A 15124-nucleotide genomic window follows, 5' to 3' on the forward strand; every position below is an offset into this window, starting at 1 on the left:
CATCCCTCTTAACGCGTTATTTGGTCCTAATTATCAGTAGAATATTGAGACCTCCCACTTTCTTTTGCAATCAATCCTTCTAGTGTATAATAGTGTTTCACAATTATTTTAAAATAATTCAATAAACAAATATTTATTTACTGAGTTTTAAAAATGAAAACCTTCCCCAGCAGAATAAAGAGATTGTATATGCTGTTGAATCTGTGTATATTGTGTTTGGCACATTGTTGACTGGAGTCCCTGGGTTTTCCTCTCCCTCGCCATGTACATGAAGAACAATAAATGGAGAACAACTTTTAATTGATCGTGTCGCATGACTCCATGTCCGTTGTCCCTTTCCTTCCTCTTTCTGTACAACCAAAGCGAGGCAGTCATTACACGATGAATAAGAGCCTAGCTTTCATAATGTAGCAGAAAGGACATGATACAGACATGATACAGCCCCCAGAACGGAGGTAAGGCTGGACTCGAGGCTTTTAATTAAAGATGAAATGGAACTTGAGATATGATTTTGCTTTATTTTAATGTGATTTGTAAAATAACTCTTGAAACGTGTTTGATAACCCTTCATTCAATTATGTTATGATGGATTATGATAGGCAAATGAAAGCTGTAGAAGTTGCTATGGATTATGATAGGCAAATGAAAGCTGTAGAAGTTGCTATGGATTATGATGAATGAAATTAAACTAATTTGTCAGATTATGAAAATTGCTGCATGCAGCATTACAAAAGTCAATGCTTTGATTTCTCACAGTGGTTGAGGGTCTTTCAATAAACTAGGGTACTAGCTGTTTAATTAGCCTACATTTTGCCATTTCTCCACATCATCAGGAAGAACATTTCTGAATGATAGTCAAGCGACGATCAACTGTCGTGTTCGTGCATTTTGGGTTCACAAGTTCCAGTGCCTTCAGAAAATATACTGACCCAATGACTTTCTCCACATTTTGTTAAGTTACAGCCTTATTCTAAAATGTATTCAATTTTGTTTGCCCCTCATCAAATCTACACACAATACCCCATAATGACAAAGCAAAAACAGGTTTAGAAATGTTGGCTAATTTTATTAAAAATAAAACCCGGCAAACAGACCCTTTACTCAGCACTTTGTTGAAGCACCTTTGGAAGCAATTAGTCTCCAGTCTTCTTGGGTATGACACTACAAGCTTGGCACACCTGTATTTGGAGAGTTTCTCCCGTTCTTCTCTGCAGATCCTCTCAAGCTCTGTCAGGTTGGATGGGGAGCGTTTCTGCACAGCTATTTTCAGGTCTCTCCAGAGATGTTCGATCAGGTTTAAGTCTGGCTGGGCCACTCATGGACATTCATAGACTTGTCCCAAAGCCACTCCTGTGTTGTTTTGGCTGTGTGCTTAGGGTCATTGTCCTGTTGGAAGGTGAACCATCGCCCCAGTTTGAGGTCCTGAGAGCTCTGGAGTAGGTTTTCATCAAGGATCATGATTATGCCACCACCATGCGTCACCGTAAGGATGGTGCCAGGTTTCCTCCAATCTTGGTTTCATCAGACCAGAGGTCTGAGAATCTTTACTGTAGGTGCCTTTTTGCCAATTCCAAGCGGGCGGTCATGTGCCTTTTACTGTGGAGTGGCTTCCATCTGGCCACTACCATAAAGGCCTGATTGGTGGAGTACTGCAGAGATGGTTGTCCTTCTGGAAGGTTCTCCCATCTCCACAGAGGAACTCTGGAGCTCTGTCAGAGTGACCATCGGGTTCTTGGTCACCTCCATGACCAAGGCCCTTCTTCCCAGATTGCTCAGTTTTGCAGGGCGGTCAGCTCTAGGAAGAGTCTTGGAGGTTCCAAACTTCTTTCATTAAAGAATATTGGAGGCCACTGTGTTCTTGGGGACCTTCAATGCTCCAGACATTTTTTTGGTACCCTTCCCCAGATCTGTGGCTCGACACAATCCTGTCTCGGCACTCTACGGACAATTCCATCGACTTCATGGCTTGGTTTTTGCTCTGACATCACTGTCAATTGTGGGACCTTATATAAACAGGTATGTGCCTTTCCAAATCATAACTTTCAGACGTTTTTGTGCCTCGGATTGAACACAGTCTAACGCGCATTGTGTCGGCAGACTATAATATAAACACAACATGTAAAGTGTTGGTCCCAACATACACACAAAAAACATCTCTCAAATTGTGTGCACAAATCTGTTTATATCCCTGTTAGTGAGCATTTCTCCTTTGCCAAGATAATCCATCCACCTGACAGGTGTGGCATATCAAGAAGCTGATTAAACGGCATGATCACTACACAGGTGCTCCTTGTGTTGTGGACAACAAAAGGCCACTTTAAATGTGCATTTTTGTCACACAACACAATGCCACAGATGTCTCAAGTTTGAGGGAGTGTGCAATTGTGGGTGAGAGGGGGGGGGGTGCTGAGGCGTATTTCTGTCTGTAATAAAGCCCTTTTGCGGAGAGTCTGGGCCTTGCTCCCCAGTGGGTGGGCCTATGCCCTCCCAGGCCCACCCATGGCTGCACCCCTGCCCAGTCATGTGAAATCCATAGACTAGGGCCTAACTTAATGAAATGGACTGATTTGATCCCAATGTTACACTTGGGCCCCACTATTTACAGAAAAACCCTTGAGCAGCATTCATACCTATGACACGAGCTGTATGATCCATTTCTTGATCTGGATTGGGGTCATTTCCAACTTAATTTTGTGTCATTCAGGATTAGAACTAAAATGTCAGTTCAAATTGTCATACTATTCATACTTTCAAGGATGCAAGTATAATAATTGCAATTCATTTTAGATAAATTCTCATTTAAATTATGTCATTGGAATTTCAAATTGCTTCCCGAATTGACTGAAGTGAAATCTTTTTAAACACTAAAACTGTGAACTGTGGCAGTCTGGTTTAGTGGTTATCCTTCAAGACTCTGGGCCACATATACCCCTGGCGATATGAGTACAATTCCCTCTTAACCCGTCCTCTCTGCATCTGCCTCCCCTCCACATTTCCGACTACATTTTATAAAAAATGTAAATGAATAAAAGATTTAATAACAAAACTGAACTCTGTCCAACTTAAAAGACCCATTGGGAGATGTCTGAGGTGAGGTTGAGGTGTATCATGATAAGGTGAAGGAAAGTACAGTGCCTTACAATAGTATTCATCCCCCTTGGTGTTTTTCCTATTTTGTTGCATTACAACCTGTAATTTAAATATATTTTTATTTGAATTTCATGTGATGGACATACTTCACCAATTTGGACTATTTTGTGTGAAATTAGAAAAATAACTTTTCAAAAAATGTAAAAAAATTATAATCGGAAAAGTGGTGCGTGCACATGTATGTGGTGCAACCAATTACCTTCAGAAGTCAAATCATTTGTTAAATAAAGTCCACCTGTGTGCAATCTAAGTGTCACACATTGTGTCACATATTGTGCCACATGATCTCAGTATATACAGTGGGGAGAACAAGTATTTGATACAATGCCGATTTTACAAGTTTTCCTACTTACAAAGCATGTAGAGGTCTGTAATTTTTATCATAGGTACACTTCAACTGTGAGAGACGGAATCTAAAACAAAAATCCAGAAAATCACATTGTATGATTTTTAAGTAATTAATTTGCATTTTATTGCATGACATAAGTATTTGATCACCTACCAACCAGTAAGAATTCCAGCTCTCACAGACCTGTTAGTTTTTCTTTAAGAAGCCCTCCTGTTCTCCACTCATTACATGTATTAACTGCACCTGTTTGAACTCGTTACCTGTATAAAAGACACCTGTCCACACACTCAATCAAACAGACTCCAACCTCTCCACAATGGCCAAGACCAGAGAGCTGTGTAAGGACATCAGGGATAGAATTGTAGACCTGCACAAGGCTGGGATGGGCTACAGGACAATAGGCAAGCAGCTTGGTGAGAAGGCAACAACTGTTGGCGCAATTATTCGAAAATGGAAGAAGTTCAAGATGACGGTCAATCGCCCTCGGTCTGGGGCTCCATGCAAGGCAGGACCTGGTCAATGACCTGGAGAGAGCTGGGACCACAGTCTCAAAGAAAACCATTAGTAACACACTACGCCGTCATGGATTAAAATCCTGCAGCACACACAATGTCCCCCTGCTCAAGCCAGCGCATGTCCAGGCCCGTCTGAAGTTTGCCAATGACATCTGGATGATCCAGAGGAGGAATGGGAGAAGGTCATGTGGTCTGATGAGACAAAAATTGAGATTTTTGTCTAAACTCCACTCGCCGTGTTTGGAGGAAGAAGAAGGATGAGTACAACCCCAAGAACACCATCCCAACCGTGAAGCATGGAGGTGGAAACATCATTCTTTGGGGATGCTTTTCTGCAAAGGGGACAGGACGACTGCACCGTATTGAGGGGAGGATGGATGGGGCCATGTATCGCGAGATCTTGGCCAACAACCTCCTTCCCTCAGTAAGAGCATTGAAGATGGGTCGTGGCTGGGTCTTCCAGCATGACAACGACCCGAAACACACAGCCAGGGCAACTAAGGAGTGGCTCCGTAAGAAAAATCTCAAGGTCCTGGAGTGGATTAGCCAGTCTCCAGACCTGAACCCAATAGAACATCTTTGGAGGGAGCTGAAAGTCCGTATTGCCCATCGACAGCCCCGAGACTCGGTCTCATGCTACCACTAGAGTGAAAGCACCGCCAGCATTCAAAAGTGACCAAAACATCAGCCAGGAAGCATAGGAACTGAGAAGTGGTCTGTGGTCACCACCTGCAGAACCACTCCTTTATTGGGGGTGTCTTGCTAATTGCCTATAATTTCCACCTTTTGCCTATTCCATTTGCACAACAGCATGTGAAATTTATTGTCAATCAGGGTTGCTTCCTAAGTGGACAGTTTGATTTCACAGAAGTGTGATTGACTTGGAGTTACATTGTGTTGTTTAAGTGTTCCCTTTATTTTTTTGAGCAGTGTATATATATATATATATATATATATATATATATATATATATATTTACCTGTTCTGAAAGGCCCCAGAGTCTGCAACACCACTAAACAAGGGGTATCACCAAGCAAGCGACACGACGAAGACCAAGGAGCTCTCCAAACAGTTCAGGGACAAAGTTGTGGAGAGGTACAAACCAGGGTTGGGTTATAAAAAAATATCTGAAACTTTGAACATCCCACGGAGCAAGATTAAATCCATTATTTAAAAACGGAAAGAATATGGCACCACAACAAACCTGCCAAGAGAGGGCCGCCCACCAAAACTCACGGACCAAGCAAGGAGGGCATTAATCAGAGGCAACAAAGAGACCAGAGATAACCTTGAAAGAGCTGCAAAGCTCCACAGCGGAGATTGGAGTATCTGTCCATAGGACCACTTTAAGCCGTACACTCCGCAGAGCTGGGCTTCACGGAAGTGGCCAGAAAAATCCATTGCTTAAAAAGAAAAAATAAGTAAACACGTTTGGTGTTTGCCTAAAGGCATGTGGGAGACTCCCAAAACAAATGAAAGAAGGTACTCTGGTCAGATGAGACTAAAATTGAGCCTTTTGGCCATCAAGGAAAACGCTATGTCTGGCCAAACCCAACACCTCTCATCACCCTGAAAACATCCTCTCAGGATGGTGTTTTTCATCGGCAAGGACTGGGAAACTGGTCAGAATCTAAGGAATGATGGATGGTGCTAAATACAGGGAAATTCTTGAGGGAAACCTGTTTCAGTCTTCCAGAGATTTGAGACTTGGACGGAGGTTTACCATCCAGCAGGACAATGACCCTAAGCATACTGCTAAAGCAACATTCGAGTGGTTTAAGGGGAAACATTTGAATGTCTTGGAATGGCCTAGTCAAAGCCCAGACCTCAATCCAATTGACAATCTGTGGTGTGACAAAGATTGCTGTACATCAGGAGAACCCATTCAACTTGAAGGAGCTGGAGCAGTATTGCCATGAAGAGTGGGCAAAAATCCCAGTGTCTAGATGTGCCAAGCTTATAGAGACATACCCCAAGAGACTTGCAGCTGTATTTGCTGCAAAAGGTGGCTCTACAAAGTATCGACTTTGGAGGAGGGTTGCATAGTTATGTATGCTCAAGTTCTGTTTTTTTGTCTTATTTGTTTCACAATAAAAACTATTCTGTATCTTCAAAGTGGTAGACATGTTGTGTAAATCAAATGATACAACCCCCCCAAAAAAATAAGTCAGGTTGTAAGGCAACAAAATAGGAAAAATGCCAAGGGTGGTGAATAGTTTCGCAAGCCACTGTACCTAATGGAAAAGAGGAACCTGAAAGCCACGAGAACTAAGACTTTTGTTTTCCAGTGAAGTCACTGAGAAATGTATTGTAAAGTTGCTAAAATGTGTTTTTCCCTTCTTCCATTTAGCTGGCTTTCTTATCAGCATTCTCAACCATGGAGAATAAAGAAGTATAATTCAGGATGATTATGACAGCCATACAGCTCTTTTGAAGAAAGAAAATCAACAGCTTTATTTTCCCAATGCATGCATTTCCTGGAACTTAAAATGAACGTACTGTGATTTTAAAGGACAAGATTCCCCTTGGAAAGAGTTCAGAACCATTGGAGGAGATGTAGAACATTACTCACCTTATTACTCTCCTGCTGTACACGTCAGACAACATGGCCGGGCTAAAATATAAAATATTGGCATCAGTGGCAATTGTCCTTCACATTGCCCAGTTCACAGTTGGCTATAGCTTCAGGAATTGCACTGAGGATCCAACCTCAAACCACACAAAATTCATTTGCATCCGTCACCAGGCAAAGAACATTTCTACCATTGTAGGTGACCTGCCACCTTATGCCACCACAATTATAATCTCCGAAAACCTGATAAAACACATACCTGACAATACCTTTGATCACTTTCCTAACCTCAGGACTCTTCAGATTGACAATAACCATCTGGAGACCATAGATAACCAGCCATTCCAAAATATGAGCCAACTGAAGAGCCTAAACCTGTCCTTGAACAAAATATCAAATCTCAGCTCCTCTGTATTTCAAGACCTCAAAAACCTTGTCAACCTGTCACTAAATAATAACTCACTGATTATGCTCCCTCCGGGTATTTTCTCTTCACTCTCCAATCTGGATGTCCTCATATTACGGCAGAACTACCTGAACAACTTCTCTGCGGTGGCAGAATCTGTGACTCACTTAACGAAGCTGACAAAACTAGACCTGTGCAATAACTATCTAACGTCCCTCCATCATTCTAACCATACAGACCTACCGGAGTCCCTCACCTCCCTCTATCTCTGTAAAAACAAACTGGTCACTTTAGCATGTGAGTGGGGCTTCCTCAGCCATGTACTACTGCTGGATCTCTCCTACAATAACCAGCTCCCTTCGAGGGCTTTTCAAGGTCTGGACTTGCAGAAGCTAAACTACATGCGTTTGCGTTCAACCAATGTTACAGTGCCAGAGCTTTTGAATGTCAGCAATGTTAGAGCTGGGAACATAGACTTCTCTGGTATGGGGTTGAAGACTGACAATCTGCTCATGGAGTTATGCAGCCTTTTGAGTACAAAGGTCACATTTGTTAAAAAGTTGAGTCTGGGAAGCAATGGGATTCTGTCATTGCGAAATAACACACTTTCAAACTGTCCACCAATCCGAGGTTTATTGGACCTTTCCTTCAACCAGTTGAGGAAGGTAAGATGCCTCCACTTTCTTAAAGGACAGGATCAAATCAAGAACTTCACAGCAGAGAAAAACCACCTCACCTCCCTAATGTCCTGCAACAGACAGAACCTCTCTTTCCCAAATCTGACAGATCTGAGCTACCGTTACAATCGCATACTCAAAGTCAACTCTTTTGCTTTCCACCACACACCAAATGTGAAGACCCTACAACTCAACATAAACATAATCGCCTATCTTGACCATAAGGCTTTCAGTGGGCTGACTAGTCTTGTCACACTGCGTCTGGACAATAACCTCCTGACCGATCTGTACAAGGATAGCTTTGAAGATCTGCATAGCCTGGAAATACTTAATCTACGTAACAATCAGATAGCTGTTATTTTCAACAAGACTTTCCATTCACTCAAATGCCTGCACATTTTGGATCTTGGAGGGAACAAAATCAGTCATTTTGAAGAGTCAGCCTTTGTGGGGCTCGTTAACCTGGCCAATTTGTACCTCGACGGAAACAATCTCAAACAGATCGACAGCGCCAAGTTTAAACCATTCCACGCCACACTTGAAGTTCTTGATCTACATGGGAATCAGGTTAGCTTCTCCTCTAAACGTACCAACTCTCCTTTCGTGAATCTAACAAAACTTCGCAACCTCAAACTAGATGCGCAGATGCCCCACGGCCTCAACATGCTGCCTTATGCCTTTTTCCGTGGTCTCAACTCCCTCCAATCGCTCTACCTCACCGACAATCACATCTTCAGCTTCGCAGCAGACACTTTTGACGATCTGACAAACTTGACTTTCCTCTCCTTGGACAACTCCTGTGCCGGGGTGATGCAGCTGCAGCCGGGCGTCTTCAAAAACCTGCGGAAATTGAGCAAGCTCAGTGCAAGGAACATGGGCATCCAGTCCTTCTCAAATGAGGTTTTTGGGAATCTGACAGAGCTGCAGATCTTGCTTCTCAACCAAAACGTAATGCAATCCTTAGATGTGAATGTGCTGGAGGCTCTCCCTAAACTGCGCTACCTGGACCTGCGCAACATTCCTCTTAGTTGCACCTGCATCAACAGTCACCTGCAGAACTGGACTTTGACTAACCAGAGAGTCCAGTTAGTCTTACTATACAGTTTACAGTGCCAAGATAAAAAACTCCAAAAAAGCTTCTACAACTTTGACACCAATGTTTGCTACCTGGACCTGGGAGAGTACCTTTTTGCCACCACAACCACTGTGATTTTACTGCTGACTATAATCCCGCTTCTCTACAACAAGCTGTATTGGAAACTGAAGTATAGCTATTATGTGTTCCGCTCCTGGTTCGGCCAACACTGGCGCAGGCTGAGGCAGAAAGAGGAGCACTGCAAATACGATGCTTTCATCTCCTATAACTCGGCGGACGAGCCCTGGGTACTAGACCAGCTACTTCCCAACCTGGAGGGCAACGGAGCCTCTTTCCGGCTGTGCCTGCACCACCGTGACTTTGAGCTGGGCCGCAACATTGTGGACAACATCGTCTCCGCCGTGTACAGCAGCCGCAAGACCATCTGCGTGGTTAGTAGGAATTTCCTGTGCAGCGAGTGGTGCTCCCTGGAGATCCAGCTGGCCAGCTACAGGCTCTTCCACGAGCTCCGGGACGTGCTCCTGCTCATCTTCCTGGAGCCCATCCCTGAAAGACAGCTGTCGGCTTACCACCGTATGAGAAAGGTAATGTTGAAGGAGACCTACCTGCAGTGGCCGGGGTCAGACTGCACTGACCCGGTCAAAGCCCAGGAACTGTTTTGGAACCATCTGAGGAGGGCACTGAGGAGCGGGAGCAGCAGGTTTGAAGAGGAGGATGAGGGGAGGGAGGAATACTTCAATCAGCCACCGACGGATGATAACTATTACTTAATGCCTTAAGGAAAGGGTTATAGGACACACTTTGCCCTAGCAGCAGCCTGATTCCTGGATATGAAACAAAGTTCCATGTAGTAAAAGTACAGAAATTATGCACACACACAGACACATACAAAGACAGAGAGAGGAACTGAATCTCTTGTAAATATGTTCTTTGTGCCATGATTTTCTACTTGCTTGAAATCAAGCATTGTCTATGCTTTGATTGATTTCTATAATAAGCTTAATTCATTTTTGGGGGGCTTTTGTAATTTGCTCATGGAAAAAAAACACATTTAATCCTGTTCTGTACTAAATAATATTGTAAGAATGTATGTATATTTAAAAGATGCAGAGGAAAATGGAAATAAGATGATCAGACATACCCTGACAAATCATGTTGCAAAGTTAAAGTATTCTTTAAGTATACTTCTTGTTGGTAAATATCACTGTCTCAAATCAGCAATACACCGACAGATGAGACCTATTACTTAATGACTTAAGGAAAGGGTTAGAGGACACGCTTGGCCCTGGCAGCAGCCTGTTTCCAGGACATTAAACAAAGTTCAATGTAGTAAAAGTACTGACATTATGCCTACCCACATATAGAAACAGAGAGAGGAACTGAAAATCTTGTAAATGTGTCCTCCGTGCCATGACTCTGTACCGGAACCATCTGTATATAGCCTCGCTATTGTTATTTTACTGCTGCTCTTTAAATTATTTGTTACTTTTATTTTTTTAAATGTACTTATCACTTATTTTTTTCTTAAAACTGCATTGTTGGTTAAAGGCTTGTAAGTAAGCATTTCACTGTAAGGTCTACACCTGTTGTATTTGGTGCATGTGACAAATAACATTTGACGTTATTTGGTTGTTCGTTTTACTTGCTTGAAATTCAGCATTGTTGATGCTTTGATTGACTGCTATAATAAGCTAAAGCCATCATTTGTTTGTATTTGTAATTTGCTGTCATGGAAAAAATGAACTTAATCCTGTTGTGATCAGTACTTAATATTGTAATACTGTATGTACATTTAAAAGATGGAAATTGGAAATAAGATGATCAGGCGTACCTTGACAAATCATGTTGCAAAGTGAATTTAAATATTCTATAAGTATACTTCTTGTTGGAAAATATCACTGTCTCAATCAGTAGTACACAAACTAAAACAAGTAAATAAATAATCTATTATTAGATTTTAATATAAGACGCAGTGAGTGACTATGTAGTCTTTTATTCACAGGTTCATTATATTCAGTCCATCTTACAGGGAGAGAATTGTATACTCCTCGTGTCCTCGCTCCTTCTCAAAACCAATTGACCTTTTTCTCCAGAGGGGAGGGACCTCTGGCTTTCTCATCCAATGGGTTTTGAGAAGGAGACGAGGCGAGGAACATGCAATTGGGATCTAACCATGGACAGCAGACAATCCTCTGCATAATGCATTAATGCTGATTCATGTCTTTTATAATCTGAGCTAAAGCATTCTGCTTGTCAAAAATAATAAAGTATACTTTGAGTATGCCCATTGGCCCCAAAAATAACGAGGGACACATTCACATGTGCTGCCAAAGTTGACTTGTCCACTGTAGCTGTCTGTAAACAACATACTGCATAAGTTCTGCAATGCATTTTCTCTTACAGTGCTTCTGTATGTTTTTACATGCGCATATTTCATTTAGAAGTATTCATGCAATAAAAAATACATTCTCCAGTCTGTAAGTAGTTTTAGAGTATGTGAAACATGAAAGAAAATATTATTTAAAATAGTAATGTTTTCTCACACATTTAACTTATATCTGTAAAAATACAAACAACATTTCCTGGATGGCAGTTTGTCTTTCTGCCCCTCATATGATGATATTCAATAACAATAAATAAAATAAAGTCAGTTGTAATTGTAAACAATTAGACTTGATGGTATGCATTTGGAAAATACTCAACAGCATTGCACTTATGCATGTCTCTACTACACAGAGGCATCACTATGCAGTCTCTGGACAGGCACAGTGGATGTGGATCAGTACAGTCTCATCCGGGGGAAAGACCAGCGTTCAGGGCTGGGGAAAGCAGGCAGGGACCCGGGGAGCAGAGGAGGGGACAGGCCACTCTCCAGCATATGGGAGGGGGGATAGTAAGCCATGTCAGGAAGGTGGGACCTGGAGTTTACAGGGCTGGTTGGGGGGCGGTGGTTGAAGCGATAAAAAGGGTGGAGCTGATGACTGTCTAGTAGTTGATAGTGGGTGGGAGCACAAAAGGAATGGCCTCTTCAATGTCGTATGGATCTTGCTGCTGTGGCAAGTGTCTGTCTCTGTGTCCCCCTGGTGGCCCTGTGGGATACTGCAGGAAACACTGCATACTCCTCTGATAGAAAGGCCCACTGCTTCTCTCCCTCACTGTTTCTGTCTGGTTTAGAAACCTCAAATCTGGGTCATACCTCCAGTTCTCAAATGGATCCTCCCTGGTTGACTATCTCATGCTTTCCCTGTAGAATACGTCATCCCAGGGCTGAGGCGGACCAGATTGAGCTGCCCAAGGTGAGGCAGGGGTGCAAAGACGTGGTGGCGAGAGGGGGAACAAGAGGGCTGGAGGTCCATGAGGAAGTGCGAGGAGGAAGCGGGCCTAAGTAGTTCTCTGATCAGTTCCCCAACCTGCTCGACACTGGGGTTGGGGTTCCATGCAGCAGCCTAAAGAGAAGCAAGTGTGGCAGCAATTGGTTTGTTATCATACAGTACATCTAAGTATTGCAAAGAAGACTGTCATTTAGAACATTCTGTGACAATTTCACGAACAAAATGTACTGTAGCATTATAGTGGCACGTTCTATTGCTAATTTATTTAGGAAATCCTATCATATTAACCCTACAATTACCAAATATATGTTACATGTAAATTGAGCATTTTAATGTACTATTACGCTATACGGCTGATGTTATATATTAGATGTAAATTCACCATTTGAATGTACTATTACGCTATTTGTCTGATGTTATATATTAGATGTAAATTCACCATTTTAATGTACTATTACACTATATGACTGATGTTATATATTAGATGTAAATTCACCATTTTAATTTACTATTACACTATATAGCTGATGATGACTGATAGCCCAATGTCTTATGCTCGTACCGTGTCCAGGCTGTGCTGCGACCCAAAGCAGCATAGCTGCTTCCTTCTCCTCTTGTTGGGGGGTGACCTCTGGGAGTCCAGGCACGAATGCTCCACCATGCTCTCTCCAAAACCACCATCCAATGGAGCTGTGATAGGAAGACATAGTTGAAAAATCATTCAACTAAACTACACCACTGAAGATATTTTCAAAGTCCCCACTTTGGTGTACAATACTATCGATATCCAAATGCAGTTAGACCAATAAAACATTTGACAAATAATACAGATAGGCCAACATTACAATCAATATGATCTGATTAGTTACAGTATGACTATATGATCAAGAGTACAGAGGATTCCATTTCTTATTGCGGTCCTCAACCCAACACTCACAACCACAAGCACATTATATACCGTACCTGCAGGCCAGCCTCCATCTGCATCTACGATTGTGCTCTGCCCCTGGCTGGCCCTGGTTGTGGTGGGTCCTGTACAGAAGGTGAGACGTCGCTGCATGCTGAGGATGTTCTCCTGCAGCTGGAGCCCGTGCCTCTCCCGTAGGGCCTGCAACAGCACCTCCCTACCTTCCGCCACCAGGTGTCTCCTGCGGAGCAGTGGCAGCTGCAGAGACCTGCACAGACGCACAGCTACCACACTGACAGGGTTGGTGACAGTTTGCTGCATCTGATTGTCTGAGCTCTCACTGCTTCCACCTCTTGCTGGGAAGGAAGACACTGTGATGTTTGGACTGGGCCTGAATGGCTGTGTGTGTGGAAGAATAAGTCCATTGTTTTTGGGGGTCTGCTCCAAAGTGAGGACAACGGGCTTAACCTCGGCCCTTGTGTCAGGTGGTCTCTCATTTTCATTCTTTCCACTGGGTGACAACAGTGTTTCACGGACTACAGGCCTGGGCCCCTTGCTCTTGTTTCGTACCACACATGAGGGACTCTCTGTGGATGATAGGGTAACTACGTCGCCCTCTGATGTCAGACCGCTGTGATGTGTATGCCCTGGTGTGATACCAGACTCTTGGCTGTTAGAGTGACTGGCTACATTCTTCTCCAGACAAACCTGAATAGATGTAAATTTTCTTCTGAAATCCTCGTGTGTATCCCCATGAGAACACTTAAAAAGTCTGCTTTCTGAATTAGACCTACACTCATCACGCGTGTTGGCCTTAGTACTAATCTTTGCTACTACTCTTTCTACTCTCCCTTGAACTGGAGCCTCCTATACATTGTCAGGAACAGCAACTTCACCCACATCTGAATCAGGCCCAGGAGAGGAGAAAGGAAGGGAAGATGAAGGTGGAAGGGGAGGCAGAGTAGCTGTGGTTTTGCCTCGCCCCCCGCGTTGCCCAAGCTTCTCCAACTTCCTCTGCTCACTCAGCAGCCGCTCAATGTCAATGGAGTTCACCTCATGGTTGAACAAGCCATGGTGGCCGATGAGGCGGTTGTTCGTGATGATGCTGGGCAAGAGCCCAGCGGGGAGGACGCGGGCTAACAGGGCATCTCTCCGTGGAGGAGGGCAACAGCTGCTTTGACAGCAACCATGACAGGGGTCCTTCTCTTTGTGTGTTTTCAGTCGTTTGGTCTTGTTCATCTGGCTGTTTTGTGCTTCTGTGTTCTTGGTATGGCTTGAAGGACAGCAGTGTGTAGTGGATCTGTTGGTTGGGCAACAGGTTTTATCTGTAGACTTGAATTGCTTGCTAAAAACATGCAGGACATTCTGCTTCTCTGTTAAGGCTCTGCCATGTAGATTGCTAATCATGAGGTGGAATGCTAGGTGTACAGAAAAGACTGAATAATTTAAAACAATTCTAGATGGCTGTTGGTTCACATGCATAAGTATTATTGGAAAACAATCATTTTGGTCATTAACACAAATTAAGGCACACGTGCAGGAAATCAAGGCAAATCTTTAAAAAGAAGACACAGAAAGACACCCTGATACATAATATTACTGGTAAACGCAACACTGTAACGTTAGCTAGCAAGACTCAGAAAACGTGTAATCTACAATTTCGCAAACTATCCAAAAATGGAAGTTGGGGTAAACGTTCTAGTTTTGCATTTGAAGTTGTTGGGTTGCCCAGCAAAATCCCGGACTAGCCGCCAATATCACATTGAAAAAGTGATGCTAATCAATGAGACTGCGTGTGTGTAGGATATATTCAACAATATCCCCAAACTTAGTAAAATAGCACATTTAATTTGCATAATTTCCTCAGCAAGTGGTACGTGCAGTTGACTAACTAGCTAGGGCGAACTAAATGTAATATACAGAGTAACGTTGTAGCTGACTAAACAATCTTGCAATTACAATCACGTTCAATGAAACAACCATACACGTTTGTGAAATTGGGGAGACGTAAAATGGACATGATTGGATTGACTAATGATGCGAGAGGTCTTTGTAAAGTTATATGTTTGAATTAAGAAGTTGAGAAGCTCTCATGGTCTGTCAGATAGTTGGTCCCGTGT

At 43.0% G+C, this 15124-nt stretch overlaps 2 protein-coding genes across 2 annotated transcripts; one reads left to right on the forward strand and one right to left on the reverse strand.

Moving 5' to 3' along the window:
- The first annotated feature begins 399 nt into the window (after positions 1-399).
- Positions 400-11241, forward strand: LOC129856985 (toll-like receptor 13). The gene is made up of 2 exons (XM_055924820.1): positions 400-455; positions 6365-11241. The coding sequence occupies exon 2, from the start codon at positions 6620-6622 to the stop codon at positions 9542-9544; it is 2925 nt and encodes a 974-aa protein (XP_055780795.1). The 5' UTR covers positions 400-455; positions 6365-6619; the 3' UTR covers positions 9545-11241.
- Positions 11242-11330: 89 nt separating this feature from the next.
- Positions 11331-15105, reverse strand: LOC129856987 (uncharacterized). The gene is made up of 3 exons (XM_055924824.1): positions 13061-15105; positions 12660-12787; positions 11331-12211 (listed from the first exon to the last, which is right to left on the reverse strand). Exons 1-3 carry the CDS (start codon positions 13323-13325, stop codon positions 11999-12001), a joined length of 606 nt encoding a protein of 201 aa, XP_055780799.1. The 5' UTR covers positions 13326-15105; the 3' UTR covers positions 11331-11998.
- Positions 15106-15124: the final 19 nt, after the last annotated feature.

Source organism: Salvelinus fontinalis, chromosome 6, assembly GCF_029448725.1.
Source record: "Salvelinus fontinalis isolate EN_2023a chromosome 6, ASM2944872v1, whole genome shotgun sequence".
NCBI lineage: Eukaryota > Metazoa > Chordata > Actinopteri > Salmoniformes > Salmonidae > Salvelinus > Salvelinus fontinalis.